The 26,729-nt window shown below is 44.7% G+C and overlaps 2 protein-coding genes across 3 annotated transcripts; one reads left to right on the forward strand and one right to left on the reverse strand.

The window, feature by feature from the left end:
* Positions 1–1,543: 1,543 nt before the first annotated feature.
* On the reverse strand, positions 1,544–14,644 carry MIX23 (mitochondrial matrix import factor 23). 2 transcript variants are annotated; one of them, XM_054188721.1, is made up of 5 exons: positions 14,529–14,637; positions 12,805–12,930; positions 12,124–12,270; positions 4,922–4,981; positions 1,544–1,837 (listed from the first exon to the last, which is right to left on the reverse strand). In XM_054188721.1, the coding sequence occupies exons 1-5, from the start codon at positions 14,577–14,579 to the stop codon at positions 1,787–1,789; spliced, it is 435 nt and encodes a 144-aa protein (XP_054044696.1). In that variant the 5' UTR covers positions 14,580–14,637; the 3' UTR covers positions 1,544–1,786. The 2 variants fall into 2 exon arrangements, with proteins under 2 accessions (XP_054044696.1, XP_054044697.1); XM_054188722.1 differs by lacking the exons at positions 1,544–1,837; positions 4,922–4,981 and adding an exon at positions 5,050–11,665 and having other exon boundaries at positions 14,529–14,644.
* A 76-nt stretch (positions 14,645–14,720) lies between these two features.
* FAM162A (family with sequence similarity 162 member A) lies at positions 14,721–24,155 on the forward strand. Its single transcript, XM_054188718.1, has 5 exons — positions 14,721–14,936; positions 16,037–16,162; positions 18,575–18,683; positions 22,033–22,141; positions 23,890–24,155. Exons 1-5 carry the CDS (start codon positions 14,921–14,923, stop codon positions 23,983–23,985), a joined length of 456 nt encoding a protein of 151 aa, XP_054044693.1. The 5' UTR covers positions 14,721–14,920; the 3' UTR covers positions 23,986–24,155.
* Positions 24,156–26,729: the final 2,574 nt, after the last annotated feature.

Below are 26,729 nucleotides of genomic sequence, written 5' to 3' on the forward strand. Positions count from 1 at the left end.
ATGTCCCCTCTCCCATCCAGGTTGTCTTGGTTTGGTTTCTTTTAATGCGGTTGACCTAAATGGTAAAGGCCTTTTTGGCCCATCGGGGCCAGTTTGGGACAGGTTTCAGTAAGCAGCATGTTCTGTGAGACCCCACGTCTAATAGGGTCACGGGGGTGCATTGGTCCCAGTCACCAATATGTTTTTAATTCATCAACTGGAGTTTTCACTGCCTTGTTACGTTCTAATTTCCACTCCCAGGATTTGCCTTTTGTAAGACAGGCATTTTGTAATGGACAGGAAATGACAGAAAATCTTCACATGCTTCCTCCAGTACCCTAAAGTTGCCATTAGTTGTTGGAACTCCTTCCTTGGTTGGGGCATTTGCAGCTCTTTGATTTTTCCTTAAGGTATCTGGAGGAATCGCAGCACTGCCCGCCATCCAACAAGTTCTGAAAAATTTTACTTCTTTGCTTGGCCCCTGGCCTTTTCCAGGTGGAATCCCAATTTCTGCTTTACTTAATGCTTGCCACGCTGCTGCTGCCACTTCCCCCATCATCTCAGGGGAAGTTCCTACAATCAGAATATCATCTGTATATTGGTACAATTTCACATCTTGGGGGAGTGAGAATGTCTATGAAAGTTCATATATCCTTGTGAGTGTCTGTTAAAGGTATATTATATTCGCTCCCAAGTAAAAGAAAACTTCTCTTTATCCTCTTCCTTCAAGGGAACCAAAAAGGACGTATCTTTTGCACCTAGCTCTGCCCTCCATGGGTGTGCAACTGCTTCCAAAGTAGCTGTTAAGTTTGCCATGGTTGGTACAGCAGCTCTTTGCTTTTTATGGGGGTAGGATGACTCACTTATAGTCATATTTACACATTGTGAATGTATTGCCCATTACAAGGGCATGCAGTGATAGGAAGAGGGGTAATGGCCTCAAACTGCAAGGTGGTAGATTTAGATTAGATATTAGAAAGAAATTCTTTACTGTGAGGGTGGTGAGACACTGGAAGAGGTTGCCCAGGGAAGCTGTGGATGCCCCATCCCTGGAAGTGTTCAAGGCCAGGCTGGATGGGGCTTTGAGCAGCCTGGTCTAGTGGGAGGTGTCCCTGCCCAGGGCAGGGGGGTTGGAACTAGATGATCTTTAAGGTCCCTTCCAACCTAAACTATTCTAGGATTCTATGAAAAAATCCAGAGCTTGGTAACACAGACCAAAGGACAGTATGCAACAGATGCTGCCTGTCAGCACTGTTGGAACAGTGTCAAACTGCCTCCACATGCAACTCCAAATAAATGCTGCTGGTGCTGAGTAGTTCAGAACAATGTTGGTAGCTTCTTACTTTCAGGGACACTGAACCTACGCTTGCTGATTGTTCTTCAATTTTTATTTCCATTCAGATTTTAGTAGATCATTTGCACAAACACACCGTGTTCTCTGGTAGTTTAGCAAGCATCAGTTCAGGGAGAGCCCCATCCTCCCTGCTCAGAGATAGATTTTACTGCTTCTTCCCCTCTAGGACTGCTGAAGCTGTAGAAGGTCAAGAAAGATGCCACTCTTGCATTCCATTTGAAAATTATTTTAATACTATAAAACTCATTTGTTCACATATTTTGTACAAAAGAGGAGTTGTTTTCTCTTAATTACAGGAGAATCATTTCAACCTTGAGATTGCAGCTAAGCAGGTCCAAAACAACACAAGACTGGGTTCCACTGGTTCTGGAGGGTCCCAATACAGCTCACCCAAGGTCTCTTTCCAGTTTGGCTCTCGTGGTTATGGACCACCTTGATGGAAAATATCCCGCATCATTGACTCTTCGGAGGCTTGTAGTGAATTCGGCAACGCTCATTAAATACCTGAGACACCAAAACAGAAGAGCAAAAGCAAATCAGCCCTCATCCAGGAGATGATTGGAACTTCAGAGCTAGTCCAGGCCACTACCTCTTCACGTAGCCCCCATCTCAAGCTGCCCAGCCCTGCTGTACCAATAAATGGTACTTACCAAGGCAGCTGTCTCCATTCACCTTCTCTCCTGGCTTTAGTGAATCCAAAGTTTGCAGCCTGATGCTGGGGCACTGCAGAGCACTAAAACTGTTCTCCCTCGGGTAAGGCAGCCTTATAATCCTGGTAGTCTGCTAGCCTCAAAGATGATGATGGGGGTTTGTTTTTTTTTCTTGTTTGTTTGTTTGTTAAAGAGGGAGTGGGAGGCTCCTGACCTGACTCTGGCATTCAAATTTGGACACTGTATTCTTCTCTTTCCTCAGCAAATGCCTTTTACCTTGTCATGACAGCTAAGAAGAGGTGCAAGGGCTCTTGGAAGCCACGTTCATAATTTTAGTTATGTGACCACAGGCGCCAATGCTGACAGCACTCCTATGCAAAGGGCACACTGCTCTTGCCACACTCGCCCCTGGCACCCTCTCTGCATGAAATTTAACACACAGAACAAGAGACTGATGATCACGTTCATTCAGCTGGACCTGCAGACCTTGTCAAGCAGACTGCTTAGCCCAAGGAGGGCCAATAAATGTGAGTATTGAAAGGACGGCAGTCTGAATCAGAAGCACGACACGTAGGCTCACTCCAAAGTTACAGGTGCTCTTTACAAGCGCTTTAGTTAGTTATCGGTTTGGCTCCAGACTTTGTCCAGCACATCTCCTGAAAAGCAACACGAGCACCACCTTGCAGCAAGTGGAGGCACTGGCAGTTATTAGGTGCTGCATCAGCACTCCTGCAAGAGCACGTTTGGTCAAACAGTCCAGAGACTTCACATCCTGTGATCTTCAGAATGTCAACTTTCCTGAACTCTCCCACTGGTGACACATGCAAGTGTGTGGTCTTGTACTTTTAGGGAAGTTATGCATCACTTTCTATAAATACAATATTTTAAACCATGTTTTCCTAGATTCTTCTACTTCTAAGCCAATCTCCTTATTCAGAGTTCAGAACCCATGGCAACTTCAGCAAAAGTGAAGTTTGCAGCATGCATTTGTTTTAGCATGGATTCTTAAAAAGTTTTGAGTCATTTTTAACTTATTCTCACATTTAATTTACTTTAAGGAACAGACACGTACTACGCACTGCCTCATATTGCAGAAAAAAGTTGTGATAGTTTCTTTCACACACACAGACAGCCTGTCCCACTATGTTACCACAAGCAATGGACCCCTCTGGAAGAGTGAAGAGTATCTAAAGGTCTGAGAACAGATAAGCAACAAGGAAACTGTAGAAATTAAGAGCCACAAAGGCTTCCCATTCAGAAGCATTTTAACGCTAAGCAAATTACACCATTTTTGTCCATCGTCTGTCAAAGACATTTTATATGTCTTAAAGGGTAGTGGAAATACACTCTGAAACACCATAAGGGTCTCTTGCATCAAACAACACACCCAAAAAATTGCAGCTTCCAGCTTGCTACCATGCAAACTTTTAAAGCATCTTTAACAGTAACTCTGCATGCTATGTAAGGAAGATCAATCCTGCAGCCTTACACTGCCTCATAGTTTTAGGATCATTGACCCACAGATCTCAGTCTGTTACTCAGGCCAACTAACTCCATTGGTCCAACTGTGAAGTGCTATTCTCATTTTTCAGAAAGGAAAAACCATGCCTGACAAACCTTCACATTCTTCTTACTATGCAGAAGTTTGATTTTGCTGTCTTTTACACATTAACATAAAACACTCCAACGATAAGCTCCAGCGTGGAGGTGCTGTACAGAGATTAATGCAACTGTCATCTTTCGGAAGTCAGTTCCTTCCTTGGTATCAGCCAAACAACATCCCACTGCACACATTTCTAGAGAACAGCGTCTTTCTGTATGTCACTATTGCTACAGTTTGAAGATAACTTCCTATATCCTCATCACATTTTTCCAATCAGTTTTCCGTTGGTTAGGGTTAATGTAAATACGGAAGTCTACTTTCCAACTAAAAGTCTGCAACAGTAAAAAGGAGTGGAGGTCCTCACCTGCAAACCAATAGCCACTTCCATGGAACAAATGGCATTCCATCCACAACTACGACTGGCTCTAATTCCTTCAGTGACACATTTTTAGAGGTGCTAAATGAGACATCTAAGGCTATATTCAGACAAAGACAACAGCAGAGCTGGAGATAAAACCCAGAAACACTTTTCTCTTCAAGCCCTACTTGAAACACCATCAGGCTCAGATATCCCTGCACCACACATACCTCACCATTTATAAATGACATGTTCGCCATCTTCTGGAAAAATTATGACATTTCTGTCACTTGCAAAAGCTTAACACAGCTACAGGACATCACTGGTGCCAGGCCTGACTTGGGTGCCAACTCTGGGCTTCAGGATGGAGATAGTGGGAGGGGTGTCTTGCCCCCACCCCTTTTGAATAAAACTGAGAGCAGGGTTGCTATAAAATGTTTGCCACTGGTGGCCCGCAGCATGTTGTTAAGGCTGTGGCGTTGCTTAGTCATGCCTGAGCTGGCTTTAAATTAATTAAGCTGAAGGATACGACTAGATTTTTCAGACAGGACAGAGGCAGTACTGGCAGCAAAACTTAGCTGGAAAAACGTGGAGATGCTCATCTAATCAGCCTTGAGCTGTACTGTGGTGAGTACACAAACTGTATTGCAGTTGTGCTGATGCCATCTAGAGGGACTAACATCCTGAAGCAGAGATCAAAAAGGGAGCTGCAGCTCTTAGCCACTGGGCAAGGCAGAGAAAGGGATTTACAGAGGGAGTATTCCGCAGTTGTTCTTCCCCGCTCAGAGGCTTTTCTTGCCTTTGCAGTGCAACTGAAAAGCTTTGATCTCTGCATCCAGAAGAGGGAAAATGACTGACCTGAAACCTCAACATCTTCACCTACTTCTAATTAACTGGCCTCATATGGCACCGGTCCCAAACCTCCGGTGCAGTTCTGTCGGGACAGAACATCATCACTGTTTTAAATGACTGAGTACCTTCCAGCTTCTGTCGTTTACCACTTCTTCAACATTCAGCTCCGACTGCATCAATTTCAACTGCAGAAAACAACAGAGAAAGAGGTTATTGTCAAACAAGCCTCCCTGCAGCCTTCAGTATTCACTACCATTGCGACTTTCTAGATCACAGCCCCAAGACCAAGTGCACACTCCCTCTGATGGTGCAAACTGAAGGGCACGATGCATAATCATCCAGAAAGCCTGGACCTTCCACTCAGCCCATACTCGGGGCAGACTGAAGTCTGCAGGGGCACGGTGAAGGCAGACTTGCAACCCAAGCCTAGCAGAAGTAGCGCCTGGTTGGTTACTAACACTCCGTTCTTAAATATTGCCCATCGAGATTTGCTAGCAATTAACTGATTAACATTAAAGGCTTCACATACAAAAAATAACTACACCTAATTCAAGCACTTGGCACGGGGAATGCCAGTGCTGGGCTCAGCTCTGCAGCACTGAGTTGTTATTCTCCCATGCACCCATTATTAGAGTCATGCAGGGAGCTGGCAGCAAAGCTGGGACTGAGCACGGATCTCAGATTCTGGATTAAGAGTGAAGACCATAAAAGAGATTCCCTCTGCTTCCTTTGCTGTCAACTCTGTGCATTCACCAAAAAAAGGGTCTACAAGGACAGACCATGCATGCCCATGCCGTCCAAACCAGTTAACGTGTTCTGTGATCACAGTAGGACAAATCAAGTTTACGCAGATGCAAAAGCTCCAGCAAGAACTACCACAAGACGCAGTTCTTGAGCACACACTCAACCCATGAGAAATGTAAGAATCTCTTTCTTTCACACCTATTAGAAAATCCAAGGACTGCATGCAAGAGTTGTGTTCAGGTGACCTCTGGTAACTGAACCCTGCCACGAGGCCCTGAAGCAACAGTAGGAGACAGAAGAACCATCTGCCATTTTTGTCTACATTTAGGACATGTTTCTGCTGGAGTCTTTAATGCAACAGACTAAGGATCGGAGTTGCTCCATTTTAGATACACGGTTCCAATTGGAGAGATGGTGAACAGGTGCAAGCCAAGACGGCAATCCCATCAAACACCTTCCAAGAAAGACGCCCAGACACACACAGCTAATATAGCTGTTGGATGAACTTTTACCTACTCAATAGGACCCCAAACTGTTGGAAATAACAATCCAGCATCCACAGCGTGACGAGATCACCAAGATTAGTCTCCATAAAATAATCACTCAGAAGAAGAGCTTTAGCAGTTCAAAGAAACATCTTCCTGATAGAAGATGTGACTAGGTTTACAATCATCTGGACTGTTGCATTAATTGCCTTTGACACCAAGCCTAAGCAAAACTACTATTGTAGCCTTTTCCTTAAAGGTGCAGACCTGAACAGCAATATAGTGATAATCAACATGGCCATGCAGGAGAATTTGTTGTCGTTGTTTTTAAAACATATTCTGACATTTTAACAAGACTTTCTAATTCGATTGCCAAAGCTAATAATCATTATTCTGTATGTTTAGATTGGTTGGATATTTTATGATATTTCATTCAAGTAAACTAAGACGATAACACATTAATACAATGACAAAATGGTGTTTTAATGTAAGCAGACTAAAAGAACTGGCTGCTAGGTTGACCCTATCCCAAGTTTTCTTACTCATTGACCCAGAAGTAATAATTTTGGATAAAGTCCTCCAATTTGTACCATTATCAGGATAAGAGGAACACAAATATTAAGAGAAAACAGATCTGTATTGCAACCAAGTGCATATATTTGAAATGCATAATCTGCAGTGCAGGTTGTGTTCTCTCAAGATGGCTTATTTGAGTTCTAGAAAAAACACAACTCTCACAGAGAACAACAAAAAAAAGCAGGGGGATGACACTTCATAAAGTCCGAGTGCAAATTTGGGGTCATCTCACCAGATTTTTGGGATGTTTCCAAACATTTGAAATCTCCTCCGATTATTAAACGTTAACACTGTGAACCTACTAGTGGTTTCAGTGATAGGTTTTGGGCTCAGTAACTAAACCATTTAAAGAATTGGCTCTGCAAACAAAATTTGTAGAAAATACTAAGCTCCCATTCTAGTTTTCCAAACTTATACGGATGCTTGTTAGCAGTTCTGTGAGTGAGGCTTAAGAATTAAACCACGCGCCTGCCACCTGGTTCTTTAAACCTGAGCTCATGACGGAGCACTTCTCTGAAGAGCACAGGAACAAACGAAATGGTTCGTTCACTCCACGCCTGGGAAAAATCAGATGCTTGAGTTGAAATCATCTCCTCAGGAAGCCCTTTAACTACAACTGCATCAGCATTCAACTGCTTTTTGAGACAGGGGCTACAACAGGTCTTCTTGGAAGTACAAGGGCAAGCGGGTCTTCAGGTAGTTCAGCACTGCAAAAGCAAAACGTCGAGACCCACCTCTTCAACTCTTATAGTATTGCAGCAGGGACAGCCACACCTAGGATACAGGACCATATAGGACCTCTCTATATTTATTATATAAAAATCATAGAATGGTTTATATTGGAAGGGACCTTAAAGATCATCTAGTTCCAACCCCCCTGCCATGGGCAGGGACACCTCCCACTAGACCAGGCTGCTCAAAGCCCCATCCAGCCTGGCCTTGAACACTTCCAGGGATGGGGCATCCACAGCTTCCCTGGGCAACCTCTTCCAGTGTCTCACCACCCTCACAGTAAAGAATTTCATCCTAATACCTAATCTGAATCGACCCTCTTTCAGTTTGAAACCATTACCCCTCTTCCTATCGCTACATGCCTTTGTAAAAAGTCCCTCCCCATCTTTCCTGTAGGCCACCTTCAGGTACTGGAAGGCCATCGTAAGGAGCCTCCTCTTCTCCAGGCTGGGCAACCCCAACTCTCTCAGCCTGTCTTCATAGGAGAGGTGCTCCAGCCCTCTGATCACCTTTGTGGCTCTTCTCTGGACTTGCTCCAACAGGTCCATGTCCTTCTTGTGCTGAGGACTCCAAAGCTTGACCCAGTACTCCAGGTGGGGTCTCACAAAAGCAGAGTAGAAGGTCAGAACCACCTCCCTTGACCTGCTGGCCGCGCTTCTTTTGATGTAGCCCAGGGTACAGTTGGCTTTCTGGGCTGCAAGCGAGCATTCCCGGCTCATGTTGAGCTTCTCATCAACCAACGTACCCAAGTCCTTCTCCTCAGGGCTGCTCTCAATACATTTTGCCCATCCTGTGTTTGTGCTTGGGATTGCTGTGACACAGGTGCAGGACCTTGCACTTGGCCTGGCTGAACTTCATAAGGTTTGCACAGGCCCACGTTTCAAGCCTGTCCAGGTGCCTCTGGCTGGCATCCCTTCCCTCCAGCAGATCGAGTGCGCCACACAGCTCACTGTCGTTGGTGAACTTGCTGAGGGTGCACTCAATCCCACTGTCCACATTGCCAACAATGACGTTAAACAGCACTGGTCCCAATACCAACCCCTGAGGAATGCCACTTGTCTCTGGTTTCCACTTGGACATCAAGTTGATGACCACAACCCTTTGAGTGTGGACATCCAAACAGTTCCTTATCCAATGAGTGGCCCATCCATCAAATCCATGTCTCTCCAATTTAGAGACCAGGATGTTGTGTGGGACAGCATGAAATGCTTTGCATAAGTCCAGACAGATGACGTGAGTTGCTCTCCCCTTATCCAAAACCGCTGTAACCCCATAATAGAAGGTCACGAAATTTGTCAGGTATGACTTCTGTCATGGTTTTGGCCAAATCGGCCAATGGCTGGTGACAGATGCTCCCCCCTAGCCTCTCGTGCACAGAGAGGAAGAGGAGAGATAAAGAGAGATTTATAAGTTTACAAGAAACTAAACTACTTTAATGAAATATTAATAATAAGATAAAAAGGAAAATAATGAAATAGATACAGTATATACAAAACTGTATTAAGCTCCCAGGATGATGTCACCGGCAGGCACTAGGGAAGTCCCAGGCTGGACTCAGCGATGGGTGGGAACCGGGTTCCAGAGTTGGAGTCAGGAACACACCAATCAGGATCAAAGGCAGATGAACAGACGAGGTCCTCCTCAGGCATCAGCCATTGAAGGAAGAGAGCTTTGATCCCTCAGCTTTTATAGTGAGCATGGCGCAGATAGGATGGAATATCCCTGTTGGTCAATTTTGGGTCATGCGTCCTGTCCGCTCCTCCCTGCAGGTGGGACCCCTCTATGCCCCTCTGCTTCCAACCCTCCAATGCAGCAAATAACAGAATTAGCTGACCTTGGTTGTTATAGAAATAAGTACAAGCAAGAGCCTCGCTGCATATCATTCCTTGTCACAAACTGTCTTATCACTCTGAACGAATCGCTTCAGACACAACATGCTGTTAATTTCAGAGAGTCAGAAGAGGCCTAGCTAAGAAATAAAATTACTGAGCAGAAAGTTGGTTCTGTTCCACCTCAAACCAGGACACTTGCCCTTAGTGAAGCCCTGTTGACTGTCACCAATCACCTCCTTATTTTCCGTGTGCCTTAGCAGAGTTTCCAGGACGATCTGCTCCATGATCTTGCTGGGCACAGAGGTGAGACTGACCAGCCTGTAGGTTCTCCGGGTCTTCCTTTTTTCCCTTTTTGAAAATGGGGGTTACGTTTCCCTTTTTCCAGTCAGTGGGAACTTCACCAGTGGAAAGCAGCTTAGCAAATTCATCCATCAGTTCCCCCAGGACCAGTGGATGGATATCATTAGGTCCCATGGACTTGTGTTCCTTCATGTTCCTTAGATGGTCTCATACTTGATCTTCACCTACAGTGGGTGGCGCTTCATTCTCACAGCCCCTGCCTTTTTGCCTTTTGCAACTCAGGTGGTGTGGTTAGAGCCCCTTGACAGTAAGGAGCCCTTGACAGTGAAGGCTGAGACAAAAAATTCATTGAGTACCTGAGCCTTCTCCATGTCCTCAGTGACCTGGTCTCCTCTGTCGTTCCAGAGAGGGCCCACATCTTCCTTAGTCTTCTTTTACCACTGACGTACTTATAGAAGTTTTTCTTGTTGCCCTTGATGTCCCTGGCCAGATTTAATTTTGCCTGGGCTTTAGCTTGCCTAACCTGGTCCCTGGCTGCTCAGAGAGTTTCTCTGTACTCCTCCTAGGCTACCTGTCCTTGCTTCCACCCTCTCTAGGCCTCCTTTTTGCTTTTGAGTGTGTCCAGGAGCTCCTTGTTCACCCATGTAGGCCCCCTGGCTTTTTGCCTGCCTTCTCCTTTGTTGGGATACGTCGCTCCTGAGCTTGGAGGAGGTGATCCTCGAATACTAAGCAGCTTCCTTGGGCCCTTCCCCCCAAAAGTGCCTTATCCCATGGAACCCTACCAAGAAGATCTCTCAAGAGGCCAAGGTCTGCTCTCCTGAAGTCCAGCATAGTGAGCTTGCTGAGCACCTTCCTTGCTGCCCTAAGGATCTTGAACTCTACCGTTTCATGATCACTGCAGGCAAGGCTACCCTTGAGCTTGACATTCCCCACTAGCCTCTCCTTGTTGGTAAGGACAAGGTCCAGCATAGCTCCTCTCCTTGGCTCCTCTATAACTTGGAGAAGGAAGTTGTCATCAACGCATTCCAAGAATTTCCTGGATTGCTTGTGCCCCACTGTGTTGTCCCTCCAACAGATATCGGGGTGCTTGAAGTCCCCCATGAGGACCAGGGACCGTGAACACAGTGCCGCTCCTATCTGTCTATAGAGGGCCTCAACCACTCTGCCATCCTGGTCAGGTGGCCTGTAGCAGACCCCCACTGTAACGTCACCTGCCCCTGCCCTCCCTTTAATCCTGACCCATAAGTTCTCAGTTAGCTCCTCATCCATCTCCAGGTGGAGCTCCATGCACTCCAGACGTTCATTGACATAGACGGCAACACCCCCTTCCTCATCTCCCCTGCCTGTCCTTGCTAAAGAGCCTGTATCCTTCCATTCCAACACTCCAGTCATAGGAGCCACCCCACCCCATCTCTGGGGTGCCAATGAGATCATAGCCCTGAAGGCGTGCACACGTCTCTAACTCCTCATTTGTTCCCCATGCTACGTGCGTTTGCATAGAGGCACTTAAGTGCCTCTATATATACGATGGTGGGATGACTGGCTGTTACGAGAACTCAGTTACACTGCAAACTCAAAGGCACTGGTTTAGAAACCCTGGTTAAGACAGTCCTCAACAGAGGAAGGCTCACTAAGCTGATGAACACAACAGACACACCTACCCGCATGCAAAAAAACCAATATGCAAACAGTCTCATTTGGTATGTTCTGCAAGCATATAGCATGGAAAAAAAAAAAAGTAAAGTGAGCATGAGCCATCTGGAGAAGGTCCGGAAGAGAAATTAATGGAACAGTTCACATCCCTGCTAACCTCCACTCCTAGAGCTACACATGCACTATCCTTTCCCCTACAAAGGAGGCCCTGGAATGGGGATAAGAACTTCAGCAGGGTTCCCTTCTCCACTTCGGATACTCCACCTACATCACCTTTGTTCACCTCTGGTGAAGTACACTTTCCATCCAGAAGGCTGAAAGGATGTTTGCAGATTAAAATTCCTTAGGCCAACCAAGAAGTCTCTCTCACACCATCACAAGGTACTAAAAAAATTAAACCATTAAATACCAACCAACAAAGTTGGTTAAGTGGAATTCAAGGTTGCCCGGCAGCTCCTCGTAGAGGACAGCAACTCCAATCAACACACCGAGTAAGAACCATGCTTCTCAGGGTGATGGTGAAGAGGGACAGCTGTGTAACTGGGTGCTGCAAGAGACATACACAAAAGCCCTATCCCATTATCTTCCGGTGTTTACATCTTGGCACCCATACTGGCTGTTTGCAGGTATACTAATTTTACAAGATCTCAAAAAGGCAAAATGAACCTTCAGGCATTCTGAAAGGCCTAGGCAAGCCCCAGGTAAGTTGCACGCTAAGTGGTGTTAGTCAATGAAGGCTAGAGTCCACCAGGGAGAAGTACACATGCTTTTCTCTGGCATTTGTGTAATAGGATCTCAGAAAGTGTTGCACTTGCGGGACAAAAGCAGCTCTGTCTTGAGGGCCAGGGGAAAGCCTTCTCACAAACCCAGCCAACAAGACCCTCAGAAAAGACTGCCTGAGTCGGGATCCACTTCAGGTTCTCTCCATCACACTGGTCTTTCTGTTTGGGAAAGATACCCTCTTCTTCCACTCTAAAGTGATTTCTAAAAAGCTCCACCACTCACCTTTGTCTGCTCTTTCCTGAGTTGCTTTAATAATGCTAAGTCATCCTGGGTCTTTTCCCTCTCCTCTCTCAGGGTTTTCACTACACTGGAGGTCTGAGCGATGCAGTTTTTGATGATTCTCTCTCTGCTGGTGTGAGCATCCATCAACTAAGTGGGGGGAGAGAGAAAGCCACAACAACTAGTTCAGTAGAGAATAAAAACCAAGCTACAAGTTAAAAGAGGGACTTTCGAAAGTCGAGGTATTTCTGTCCCTATAGAAATCCCTTTGACTCTATAATCCACATGTTGGAAGCAACACTGCTTTGAGCAGCAGCTACCAACTTGATCAAAAGTCAAAGATACACATGAGCAGGACTCTGGCAAAGTAGCGCTAAAAGTGTGCTAGCACCCATTTTTAAAAGAAAGAAGTGGACTGGGACACTGCCATCTACTGAAGCCTGAAGTGTGCCTTGAAGGGTCGGCATTGCAGAGCAAATACATCCCCCCCACTGTTCTAAACTGACAGAGCTGTTACACACATGTGGTTTAGCTGTGCAGAGGAGTTGAGCATGCCAGTTACAGGTACATAAAGCACGAAGTATCAAGGCAGTCGTTTCCTTAGAAACTGCAGATGCTTTACTGGCCACTGCACCCAACAAAACATCAGGAAGCGCGCTGAAAGTCGAAGGAGTGCACACTCACAGACTGGTACAGCTCTTTACACGTCTGGCCGGCATCAATTTTCCCCACAAAGGAAGCTGTTGGAATCGTAGTGTTTAATTCGTGGACAATTCTGTCATCGATCGTCCTCATCACCCTGAGCAACTCCTGTATTAAAAATAAAATAAATAAAATAAAAATGTTTGCTCATATCTCTGAGAAAAGCTTACTGCAAAAAAAAAAATCATGGAATCACAGAATGGTTAGAGTTGGAAGGATCCTTAAAGATCATCTAGTTCCACACCCCCTGCCCTGGGCAGGGACACCTCCCACTAGACCAGGCTGCTCAAAGCCCCATCCAGCCTGGCCTTGAACACTTCCAGGGATGGGGCTTCCACAGCTTCCCTGGGCAACCTCTTCTAGTGTCTGACCACCTTCACAGTAAAGAATTTCTTCACGATCTCATCTAAATTTACCCTCTTCCAGTTTAAAACTGTTACCTCTCGTCCTATCACCACACTCCCTGATAAAAAGTCCCTCCCCATCTCTCCTGTAGGCCCCCTTCAGGTACTGAAAGGCCACTATAAGGTCTCCCCGGGGCCTCCTCTTTCTCCAGGCTGAACAACTCCAACTCTCTCAGCCTGTCTTCGTAGGAGAAGTGCTCCACCCCTCGGATCATTTGTGTGGCCCTCCTCTGGACTTGCTCCAACAGGTCCATGTCCTTCTTGTGCTGAGGACTCCAGAGCTGGATGCAGCACTCCAGGTGGGGTCTCACCAGAGTGGAGTAGAGGGGCAGAATCACCTCCCTTGACCCGCTGGCCACGCTTCTTTTGATGCGGCCCAGGATGCTGTTGGCTTTCTGGGCTGCGAGTGCACATTGCTTGGTCATGTTGAGCTTCTCATCCACCAACACACCCAAGTTCTTCTCCTTTCTCATGTTGCATGAGTAAGTCTTTCAATGGGAAAGTTAAGCAGACCGCTTACAAACACCAAAAAAACCCAAACAACCCACCCCAAACGAATGATTTCTGCGCGCAGGAGTAGGTGCTGCAAACCAGCCAGTCTCCTGAGCAGCCAAGGCCAGAGGGGGGGAAACACAAAACCGGGCAGCGCCGAGCACCTCACACCCCCGCCGCCCCCGTCCCTGCCCGCCCCCGCGGCCGGGCCCGGCCCGCACCGCTCCCCTCAGGGAACCCGCCCGCGCCGCGGCCAGGCCAGAGCCCCGCCGTCCGAGGCCCCGTCCCCGCCCGTTAACGCTTCCAGGCGGGAAACCGGGCACGACCTGCAGCAAAACGGCAAACTTCGGATAAAAACCGACCACTTTCGGGAGGGGGGAAGGGAAAAAACACTTAAGAAGCAGGCCAGGTACCGCCACCTCCGCCGATCCGCACCCTCCTCAACCCGCGGAGGACACGCGCGGTACCTTCACGCCCGCGTGAAGGCGCCCACGGAGCTCCCTCCGCCCACGGAGGCTCCCACGCCGCCAGCTCCCGCTCCCCTCCCCGCCCGGGACGGGACGGCGGGAGCGGGATCCCCCACCCCGCTCGCTACCGGACAGGGGCGCGCTCCCGCCGCCAGGCTGAAGGGGAAGGCCGGACCCCGACCGTTGCGGGGAGGGGTGACCTCGCCGCTGCCGCCGCGCGCGCGACCCCCACCTTCAGCCCTCGTGGCCGCGGGGCGCTACCAGGAGACGGCGGGAGCGCGCTGGGCGGCGGCGGGAGGGCGCGCGCCCCCTCCTCCCTCCCGCGGGGCCCCACGCGTGTTACCTGGAACTCGGCGAAGTCCTCACAGCTCGCCGCTCCGCTGGGCGCCGCCATATTGGAAAGGCCAAGGGCCGCGGCGGCGGCCAATCCGGCGGGGAGGCGGGATGACGCGCCGGGGGGGTGGGCGGGGCCAGGCGGGCCCTGCCCCGGGCCCGAGGCTGTGAAGGCGTGGGGCGGCCGCCGGCCGGGCAGCTTCAAGCAGCGGTTCCGCTGGTGGCCTCGCAGGGCTGCGGCGGCCCTTCAGAGGCGGGTCCGGGCGGCAGCGCGGCGGTCCCGGCCCGCGCGTCCCGCCCCCCCTTTCCAATCCTGGGGCGGGGCGCGTCGCTGGCCCAGCGGTGACATTGAGGGGCGCCGGGGAGGGCCCAGGCAGCGCTGCCGGGGCGGGAGGCCGCGCCATGTGGGGCCGCGCCGGTGAGTGACTGCTACGGGGCCGGGGGAGGCTGATCGATCAGTCAGTCGACCCATCGGCCTCCGCCGGCGCTCCGGAGGTGGCGGGTCCCGTGGAAGGGGAGCGCGGAGCCGGGGGGATCCCCCGGGCGGCGCCGGCAGCGCTGAGGGGAGGCTTGAGCGCCCGAGTCCGGTGGGCGCTGGAGGGCTGGTGACCTCCGAGCTGTCACTTAAAACTTAAAAAAAAAAAAATAAAGTGAAAGGAATAGATTTATGCCTTTTTTTTCCCCTTCCCCTAAATGTCTCGAAAAGGGTTTGGTTTCGTTGGGGGGGTGGTGTGATGTGTGGGCCGTGAAGGTCGCTTATAAATATAAATCATTATTTTTTTCAGAGCTGGAATGTATTATGCCTAGAAAATACAGGGCAACTGTTTCTCATAGGGGAGACGTTTTCAGCCAGCATAAAGAAGAAAAAAATATTTTATATTTTTAAAAGTGCCCTTTGCCTTTCAAAGTTGTTTTTTCCCCCCTCAAAATTTTTTAATTACAGTAATTAATGAATCAGAAGCTCTTTCTTGCACGTATGTTTTCATATATAAGGCGCCGTATCCTTTTCTAATACGCTACAAAGTAATGTATTAGAAAGTATACAACGTATATCTCTGTACTGCAAGATTCTTTTTTCTTGACTCTGTCAAGTCTGGGACTTCCTTTTGGGATGTGACAAGTTTGGTAGAATGCTGGTGTGCGGTCCTTGAAATAACACTGCCTAAAGTATAACTGAAGCATAGGAATAGATAAGTTCCTTGAAACTGTGATGTGCATTGGCTTTTAGGAATTGCTTGTAGGCTGTAAGCTTGCATCCCCATTTTTCTAAATAAGGTTAATGGGCAAGCTCAGGTCATAGCTTATAGACAAGCTTTAATTTCTTTGACAGGTTCCGTTACAACCTGAATCTGGTGTTTCTTGCATAATATTAGAATTGTACCTATTGTTTTTCTTTCTTTTTTTCTCTTGCGTTTAAAAAAAAAAACACCAAACAACTGCCATTTAAAAGGTAACATTCTCGCTTTCTAGTGTTCTGTGTTAGATTTGGTCCCTTTGCTCCTCTGCTTTCTCTTCCAGATAGGGCTGTTAAACTGCTGGGAAGAAATATTCCCTCAATTCTGCGGATGACTAAAGGAGTAGATCTGAAGATAAGCAGACGGCTTTGCATTAAACCCCAGGAAGAAAGTCAGCTTCAGCCAAGAAGTAAGAGTTTCTGATAAAGATCATGCTAGTTTCATGCCATTAAATGTTTAGGTATCTAGGCTGCAATCATCTGAACAGGAATTTGGCTGGCACAGGTGCTAATATCCCTGATTTTGTGAGAGAATTCTGATCTTTAGACTGAAAAACTGACCATTAAAGCTAACAATAAGATCTTGATTTTGAACAAAGCCGGGGGTCAATATTTTTTTTGTGACAATAACAAAAATTTCACTTTGTAGCAGGTCACTAGTATCTTATCTGATGTATGTTGAGGCTCTTCAGCTGTGCTGTAGAACAACTCTTTAACCCCAGTGTAAGCTATCAATGTTTAGGAATATCATACAAGCTAAAATACTTCTGCAGTTTTTCATAGCACAGCCAGCTCCAGCTGTTCACAAAACTGAACGTGTCCTGCTGGAGAGTCGGTCTGAATAGTTGGCTTGGTTCATGTTTAACCCCGGAGTTGTTCAGGTAAAGCTGAGGCCATGAAACATTTTTTCACTCTATATGGAACAGTTGCGATGGTCTAATGAGAGCATCTCCCTTCTCTGAAGGGTGAGAGGTTAGAGAGAGCATCTGTCATTTGTTTATTAGCCAGCCCAGCCTAAACCACGACATCTGTGTAACACGTTCCTGTCTTTGCCTGGTGGTGCTAGATACAAGGAGCATACAGGTGTGAAGCATTTTGCATACTTCTGTGTTACGATCATAATGCAGCTGTACTGAGTAAGACCAAAGGTCTCTTTAGCAGTGTCACGTCTCCAGAAGTGGCTGGGAAAGGAGGTCCCTTACATTTATGTGAGGACTAATAGGAATGGTGACAAATAGCAAAGATCTAAGGAAGAGTACAGAATTGGGGCAAACATAGTGTTTCTCCCCTAGACTGCTGCCCCAGAGGGGGCATCTTTGCTTTTAATGGTCCTCACTGGATTTTTCTTTCATAAATTTCCCCAGTCTCTTGAAGCTGGATGTATTTTTAGCATTCGCATCCTCTGGGAAGGAATTCCTCAGCTGAACCATGCCGTGAGAAAACAAGTACAGTCTTGCATTTGTTTTTGCAACTGATGCATGCTATTTTTTTTATCTGATGTTCCTTTATTCAGTACCCCTTCCAAAACGGGACCTGTTCATTGTAACCCACACTCCCAATGTCCCTTACAATTCTGGTGCCTCTGTTGTGCTGAAGGGAGCTTCGATTACTGCTTTTCCAGGCCAAAGGTCTCAGTCTATGATACGGTTTCTTATATGGCGGCCATTCCGTACCTGTGGTCATCCATACCAATTTTCTCTGTACTTATTCTATTGCAACTGTTTCTGAGGTGAGGGATCAGTATTTCACGTGCTTTTCAAAATGCCGGAGTCACGGTTTTATACAGTGGCATAATAATGCTTTTGTGTTGTGTTCCTAAACATTGATGGTAATGCTGTTTCCCTTTCTGACTATTAACTGAACATTTTGCCAAAAACTCTAGGAAACCCCTTTTACTTACTTCTTGGCAATAATAGTTAGGTTAGACTCTGTCTTCTGCACATGAACTGGAATCGCTTCCTGTTTATGTACTGGCCATCTCACTGACTCAGGATTCTGAAGCCCTACAGCTCTTCATGCTTAGCCGTCTTCTTTATGTCTCTGAATAACTTAGTGTTGTCAGCAAACTCTCTATCCACCCTGCTTCCTAAATAATTTGTGAATCCATGAGGCAGCACAGGGCCATTCAGGATACCTCCCATTGTTGGGTTTTGTGGGGTTTTTTTGGTTGTTTGGGTTTGGTTTGTTGTTTTTTTTTTTTTTTAAAGGGAGTGGGAAAGCTGTCTATCTTTGCACTTTCTTTGCTAGTTTTTAATGGTATGTTATGTATGGAAACCTTCCCATGTTACATTCAGAATACTTTTTTTATATTGAGTTTGAAAGACTGAGCTGAAAATTAAGTGTCTAATCTTTGCCTATGGTCTTCTGTTTGTTTATACCTTCAGATAAGATAAAATCTTATGCTCCCTGGAAAAGTTAACATTTTGTGATGCAATGGTGTGGCATATTGGCTTTTCTGTAGCAGTTCCATTTGATTTATTTTTTTAAACTAATTTAAATGTAGTAAAAACCCTATAATATCACAGCACCTTAGGAAGCTTAGATGCTGGAGCAGGTTCTGCAAATTTAGAGCTACAAATATAGAGGTCTTGGGCAAGATTTGGCTTTCCTTACACGGCCTCAGTTTAATCCATATTTACAGGTTTGTTAATCTGACCATGATACCCTTTTTGTTCCCTAACCAGCTCTAGGAATCGTACTTAAAATTGTGCATTGCTCACCCTAACTGGTTTCATTACAGCTGTTATCAGTAATCTTCTCTGACTGTTGTTTTTGGTGGGTTATTTGTTTGTTTATGTGTTTGTTTGTTTGGGTTTTTTTAGGTCGGTCTCCTTTGAGGGTGCCTGGACACAGGCCTACAGACTGGGAGAAAAGATTTTTGTTGTGGGCAGGCCATTTCAAAAAACCAGAGGATATACCAGAGACTGTCTCGTAAGTGCCAGTTTTGAAGCTGTAAAGGGGACACTGTCTACGCAGGAATAAGTTACTTGAATGCAACTCCAGAATAACTTTTCTTAAATGGAAAGGGTTTTTGCAGCTAAAAAAAATCTTACACTGCTGTGTTTGTTTTATCATTTTGTAGATGAGATGACCTGAGCAATTCTGTATTGCTGAGATAATAGATCCCTTTTGATTTTTTTCTGAAGGGCAGAAAAAAGGGGCTGGTTTTCTGAAGGGCTGGTTTTTCTGACCAGCATCTATTAGTTGTTTCATTAGAAAAACATCACAAATCAGTCAAGTTTTACTCTTGCCTCCCAATCAAAAAAGCTTTTTGCAAAAATTAGTGTGAGCTTTCTCTAGTGTTCTTCTTTGTATGTCAGTCTCACATTGTGTGCAACTTTCATAATATAGCTATACAATAACTGAAACTCATTTAAAATATTTATTAATGAATGTCTGGAGGCCATGGGCCAACTTTCCTTACTCTTGTAATTTAAACTAACAAACAGCAGAAAGGCTCCCTAACAAAATATACATATATTCAAAATTTCCTTGTTGCTGGTGGAGTCTAAATGTCAATGCTTTGCTCTTTGTGAAAAGTAGAAGACAAAACTGGATGTTCTTGTTTGCCTATCTAAAATGAAGATCAACCTTAATAACAACAGCAGTAAATTATTAGTTTAAAAAACATTCCTGGTGGTAGTATAGTTATCTTTTAAAATAGGCCTTTAATGTTTTTAAATATAGGTATGTATTTAAATTAAAAATATACAGTAAATCTTCTACTACTTGGGTAAGCAAACTATGTAGCTGCCCTCTAAAGTTACTCTATCTTTTTGGATGTGCAGTATGGGAACTGAAAATCCACCCATGCATCTTAAGTGTTTTCTAAGTGTATCACAGTGGATAAATATTGTTAAAAATGAATTCTTCAATTTTGTATTGAATAATTTTTCTTAAAATTACGTTTGAAATACATAAAGGCGTAAATTATTAAAACTTACTAAATTATGTCAGTTCATATATTTTTGCATACCAAACACTTGTTATGAGTGTTTTTAAGAAAACAGAGTTAGCAGAGTGAGTGAAGTCATTTCAATGGTTTATTGAAAGGACAAACCAACTTCTGACAAAAGCTGACCGTTTTTGCATGTGCATCAGGAATTCTTCTTTTTATTTAGGCAAATAGTTCAGCTAAAGCTGAAAAGACAATTGAGAACTATAAAAGCACAAAAGCTTGCTTTCCTGCTCTAAGCTGAATTAAGAGTGGTTTGTAAGAGCTTGTGATATAACTCAGTAATCTTACAAGATCTGGTGATCAGAAGTAACTCATTTATTAAACAAATGTTAATCTTAGCTACTGAATTGATTTATAATGCAAAATGCATTCAGGTTAACTACCTTTTTCTCTTGTATGTTCTAATATATCCAAGGTACTTCAGAAATTAACTAATCAATTTTTTAAATCCTACTTCTGTGCATTTCAGCTTAATTGCAGCCTACACCCAAGTTGTTGATTGCAGATTATTAGCAAAAACAAGTAACCTGGAAGCAAAATTTAACTATTAGTTTCATGGTAGATGGACATGCTCCCTATGATCAGAAGTCTCGTACTCTAGTGGGAGGTGTCCCTGCCCAGGGCAGGGGGGTTGGAACTAGATGATCTTTAAGGTCCCTTCTAACCCAAACCATTCTAGGATTCTATCAATACTTTGAAACAGTGATCAAATCACTCTTGCCCTCCTCTGCAAAAACAAGAACAAACCTCTCTTCACGGTTCTCGGGTCCTGTGTGATTTACCATGTTGAACTATTGGGGATCCTTTGGTATCTTTTTTTCCTCCAAGTATAAGGGTCAAAATGTTGTAGATTACATATTCACTCATGTTTGTGTACAGTGATAATATCCCAGTTCCATAAATTCACTAACTATGTTAGTTTTGGGGAATAATTATCTAGTTTGTTGCATTTAATCTTTCATCACGTGATGTTGATGCTTTTTTTTAGTCATCTGTAATTTTATAACATGCCCAATTTAATCAGTGAGACTATCAGATCCCCTTGAGAAGGGAGTCAACTGCTCTGAATTCTGCAAGGAGAGTTAAATATATAGGGTATAGGTCTTTGGTTATTGTGGAAAGTACGTCTAAAAGCATTATGCTTCATTGGCCCTTCTTGGATTGTTGTGTCTAATACAAACTTTAAATTTGCTGTAACCGAGATGTCAGTTGGGTAGAACGACCTTCAGAATTTAACCCAACTTAAAATAAATGACTTTTTGTTTTACCTCATCACATGTACAGCTGGAAGGCTTTAGTAAGCGATACTCTTCTTGTGGAAGATTTTTGGTTTTTAAAAAACAGTAGACTAGGCAACAGGTTTTCCAAAGGAGTGGTACAGCACTGGTGTGGCTGGATAAGCCCCTGAAACGAACAAAATAAAGATTTAAAGGAATCCTCTGACCAAAGCTGATGTTGGAAGGCTTACAATCCTCTGTGCCTCCTTAGTTTCTTAGGAAAACACATTACCTTAATACTACCCTAGCAGGAGGGAAGTGGTAGCCACTGGTCTTTTACCAAGTCCTATTTAGAATTTCTGAGGAGTGTTACATTCAGCAGCCAGCGTGTAATCTATAGCACTGTCCAGTCCTGTAGCAGAGGAAGCCTTCTTGTTGGAAAATAAATGGAACCATTTTGAAGTTCAGGCAGAAGAACTGCTAAGCTGTGACAATGCTTCCCTCTGCCCAAGAAACTCCAACTGTCAAACATTATATATTTTATTGCTGCTGGCAAATGTTGGTTTTTTTTTTTTCCATGCTTCTGCTTATGAGGGGAAAATGCATGTTTTAGAACTGTGGCGTATTTCACATTGTAATACGGATGGGGTACTCAATGGCTTTGCAGATACTAGAAGGTGGCAGTGCGCGCAGAAGGAGCTAACGTTAAGGAAAACATCATATCAGTAAAAGTATCCCTCTCCTTTTCCTGTCCTCCCCATAGTAAACGTACATATCTAAATACTGCAGCCTTCCTCCTTTGCGTTGCAGTCAAGTAGTCTAGAAAGGCAGTATTGTTTCTTAACAATTAAATAACTGAAACTTAAAAAATGTTGGGTTTGTTTCCAACTTTGAGAGGAACTCCTTTGTGACCACGAATGTCCCAAGGTAGCTGGGGATGAGCTTTTCCTGTTCTTGTAAAACCTTTTTGTGAAAAGAGCCAAGTACGGTTAGCATTATACAAGATTACATAGACAGCATGCCAGGAGAAATCAAAAAAATTCACCAAATGATTTATTTGTGCCTCTGGTAATAACTCTGTGTTCTTTTATTATTATTTCTCGAGGATTGAAACAATCAGAGCAGCAAAGACCACACTGCGTGTGAAGTTCAGCTATGTAATGATGGCCTTGACAATACTGGGATGCATAGTCATGGTGATTAAGGGGAAGCAGGTAAGCAGATTTTTGGCTGGTGAATGCAAATCAATCTTCACATAAACTCCTCAGTTCCTCCTATGGATGTGTTAGTACTGTTTTGCTTTGGGGTTTTTCTCTTTCATTTTATGAGCAAAAATTAAAAATAAGTCCTCCTAGTTCCCCAGAAGGTGACCATCATTGAATTAATTCCCAAGTCAGAAACGGGTGGTGTCACTGTTAGACTGCATATGCTCCCTTTAAAAGGGAAAAAAAATGGTCTTTTTTTTCTCAGCGCAATACTTAATTTTAGCTTGCGCTGTTTTAACTTTTTAATTTTGCTGATGGACTGAGAGAGTTCGAAAGAGCACCTTCTGTTCTGTGGATCCAGTAGGCAGGTAAATGCTTCTTGGGCCATGGGTTCCAAATGCCTCTCTACACACTACAACACTCGTACAATCTGTAAAATGGAAATAGCAAATGAGTATGTTTCTCCACAAAACAGACTTGAGAATTCTCAAAAGTCTTTTTAAACAGTGAGGAGATGGTCAGTAACAATTCTGTGCTCTTTAATTGCATTAGAAAATAGTCTTCCTTTAGTGTGGATAGAACAACTTTTCTCAAATTATTATTGTTCGCTGAATAAGAAAACTTTTTTATACAAAAGCTCCCAAGTCCTGTAGATGCTGAGTATCCTTCACTTGCATAGAATTTGGCAAGATAGCCAAGTTCAGCATATGGCAGAAGCAGGTCTATGATTTAATTTGCATCATGTAAAGAGAGTAAGTGTAAAGTTTAAGATTCCAAGTGCAGCAAAGGTTAGTCATGCCTTAATTTTATGTGTGTTTTTTTAACACACTTTGTGGATTATTAACTTTGTGGTATTTCTGTGAAGAAGCAAGGAACAATTTTTGTGTACTGAAGCCAAGCTAAAGGCTCTCAGCAGCATTAGTCTTAAAGAAAGTGAATATAATCTGTGCATCTTATTGTCATGTTGCTTTTGATAAAAAGCACAGTGGTAACAGAAACGCAGCCCACTACATTCTTTTAAGGATGACTAGAAGCAGAAAACTCTGAGTTTAAAACATCTACAGGGGCAGAGCCTTATTTGTACGCGGCCTTTCTCTGAAGCAGTTCTAACGACAACGTTCGTATCTTGTTTCTATAGGCTACTAAGTGTTCTAGAGAAACCTTAAAACTAGCAACAGAATCTCCCCTCAGCACTGTGAACTATTGCAGTGTCAAGAGACATTCCTACTTGTCAGCATTCCCCTACCAAAATGAAAAGAACGCAGAACTCTGAAACAAAACAGTGGGAAGGTTTTTCCCTGGCTTCAGCAGAAGAGATCAAACACTGACAATTCCCAGAACGCTCTTCTCTTATGTTGGAATAGTATGAATGCAAACACTGGGAAGACGAGGACAGCTGCTTTGGGACCCTTGTTTTCACAGCAGCTGGAATCTATTATGTTTAATTTTTTATTTGTTTCCAGTACCTCTGCCTTCTGAAGACCAGAGATTAGTATTAAACACTGACCAGAAGCACAGAATATACCTTCTAGTGCCTTAACAAAAGAGTTTAATTTATTCCCAGAGAAGTAATGAGTTTAAGCCAAAATAATACCTGGATGTGTTATTTTAACCCTCTCTCTTCCTGGCATTAAAGCTGACAGAACTGTGCCTTGGTAAGGATAGGCCAGATATTTTTGTAAACTACTGATTCAAGTTTAATCTCTGTAGTGCTTTAGGTGATAACTTTCTGCTCTTGCTTTATCATGATGTTGTAGGCTGTGAAAAGGCATGAATCTCTTACAAGCATTAACTTGGAGAAGAAAGCTCAGTGGAGAGAGGAAGCTACTCAGAGCACATCTGCTAAACCTTAGAGGAGGAATCGAAGAGACCGAGGACTGGGGAAGAAAAGCTGAGTCTTTTTCAGCACTGGAAGGATGACATCGTCACACCTTTCCTGTGTGTTAGTTCTGTACTATCTCATGTTCGTGAAAGAATGAACACATTATCTTGTAATCATTAAAACCTCTATTTTGTTTTCCTAGCAACCTTCCCTTTCCTCCAAACTCTCTTGTTCATTGGTGAAACAGGGCGAGTAAAGTGGATTAAAAAAAACAGTTGTTTCCCACATGTGCTATACGCAAGACTAAGTGTCTGAGACTGCAGGAGCTGTACCTGCGTTCATGATACGAGTTTTATTTACAAAGGCTTGTGCTCTTACTTAGAATCATTTAGGTTGAAAAAGATCCTTAAGATAATCAAGTCCAACCACTAACCTGACACTGCCAAGTCCACCACTAAACCATGTCCCTAAGCACCATGTCTACACATCTTTTAAATACCTCCAGGGATGGTGACTCAACCACTTCCCTGGGCAGCCTGTTCCAATACTTGTTAGCCCTTTCTGTGAAGAAATTTTTCATGATATCCAGTCTGTTTGGAGGCGGGAGAGCCTGTTTCCTCTCATGCTATTACTTGGGAGAAAAGATGACCCCCCACTTTGCTACAACGTCCTTTCAGGTAGTAACAGTGATAAGGTCTCCCCTCAGCCTCCTTTTCTCCAGGCTGAACAATCCCAGGTCCCTCAGCCGTTCCTCAAAAGACTTGTGCTCCAGACCCTTCACCAGCTTTGCTCTTCTCTGGACCCGCTCCAGCACCTCAATGCCTTTCTTGTAGTGAGGGCACCAGAACTGGACACAGTACTCCAGGTGGGACCTCACCAGTGCTGACTACTGGGGGACAATCACTTCCGTAGTCCTACTGGCCACACTATTGCTGATACAAGCCAGGATGCTATTGGCCATCTTGGCTGCCTGGGCATACTGTTGGCTCATGTTCAGCCGGCTGTTGACCAACACCCCCAGGTCCATTTCTGCCAGGCAGCTCTCCAGCCACTCTTCCCCTAGCCTGTAGGGCTGCAAGGGGTTGTTGTGACCCAAGTGCAGGAACCGGCACTTGGTCTTTTTGAACCCCATACCACTGGCCTCGGCCCATCAATCCAGCTTGTCCAGATCCCTCTGTAGAGCCTTCCTCCCCTTAAGCAGGTCGACGATCCCACCTAACTTGGTGTCTGCAAACCTACTGAGGGTGCACTCAATCCCCTCATCTAGATTGCTGATAAAAGATATTAAACAGAACCGGCCCCAGTACTGAGCCCTGGGGAACACCACTTGTGACTGGCTGCTAACTGGATTTAACTCCATTCACCACCACTCTCTGGGCCCAGCCATCCAGCCAGTTACCACTTAAGAAAAGGTAATGGACACAAAAGGACAGCCCATTAGATTTCCAAATACTTTTGCTGGACAGTCGTCCACTATTACTGACTATTTCAGGTCCATTCAGGAAGTATGGTGCTGTATGTATTCTCTATTGTTACAGCCTGCCTAAAATATTCCACATGTTCCTCTTTGCGTAAGAGAGAACAATTATTAGGGGAGTCCTTGAGTCAGGAATAATTGTATCACCTGCATTAACATCACCGAAATGATTGTAAGTTACTAGAAAGTCTGCTTACCTGTTCAGGTTACCACGAAGAGAAACTTGTGATTTCATTTATGCTTGGTGATGGCAGAGCTTGCATGCATCTCTCAGAAGTATCCCCCTTTCAATAAGCACCTCCGAGCGCACTCTTGTGAACAGAACTGGTGGGTACCTCACCTAGTTTTGGAAATAAAACTATTTGGACTCATCCAGCTGGTAAAGTGTTTCAAATAAAACCATGTCAAATACCACCTAGAAAGCAACCCCCCAGAGCAGCAGTGGTCACTAGTTTTTCATTTTACTTAACTTTCTATAAGCTTTATGCTGTCTACTCGAAAACTGACCCCTGGTCCAGTGGTTTGACAGAAGGTCCATGTAGAAGTCATACAGCCTTTCCTTCTACCTCTGGTATCTTCACCATTTCAGTATCTACTGTAAAACCTGCGCATCACTGCACACCTTTGGTTTTTCTTTCAGCTTCCACATGGTCTCTAGAGTCGCAAATAAAAGCCTGAGCCACTGGGCTTTGTGCTGTCTCCAGCTCGCTCACAACCTTTGCAAATTTCCTTTGCAAGCAGTTGGGCATTAGAAAAATTACATGTATCTTTCTCAGAGGGACAACGAAAGAACTCGCCTCTTTCCTAGTGTGATGGCTTCCAAGAAAGCACTTCTAAACACAGAAAACGGCTTAAAAACAACACGTATTTCTGGCCTAGGCAGCCAGTCTAACTGACTGGAGAACTTCTTAATAGACCTCGGATCACCTGATTAGCTCATAGATTTAGCCTACAGCCTTTTAACAATGCCTGAGGGAGAGGAACATACTAAGCCCTTAAACAGCATTTCCATTTCTTTCTCCCCTTTGGCTTGGTCTGCAACACCATTCACATTTATCCAAAAAAGTCAAATTATCAATCCTATACCATATGCCATATTGCTGTACCTGTTTCAGAGGCAACTGAAATTTCCCAGTGCAAGGATCGATTTGACAACTTGAATGACACCTTAGAAGAGCACGCAGGAGCATGGCCAGAGAAGTACACAAAAACCTCCTGTTAATTTTCCTACTAAGACTTGGGCATCTAAACAAAGACCTTCAAGTCTACTGGCTAAGACTGGCATGGGAAGGTACTAC

The sequence above is a fragment of the Rissa tridactyla genome, chromosome 1, assembly GCF_028500815.1.
Source record: "Rissa tridactyla isolate bRisTri1 chromosome 1, bRisTri1.patW.cur.20221130, whole genome shotgun sequence".
Classification (NCBI taxonomy): Eukaryota; Metazoa; Chordata; class Aves; order Charadriiformes; family Laridae; genus Rissa; species Rissa tridactyla.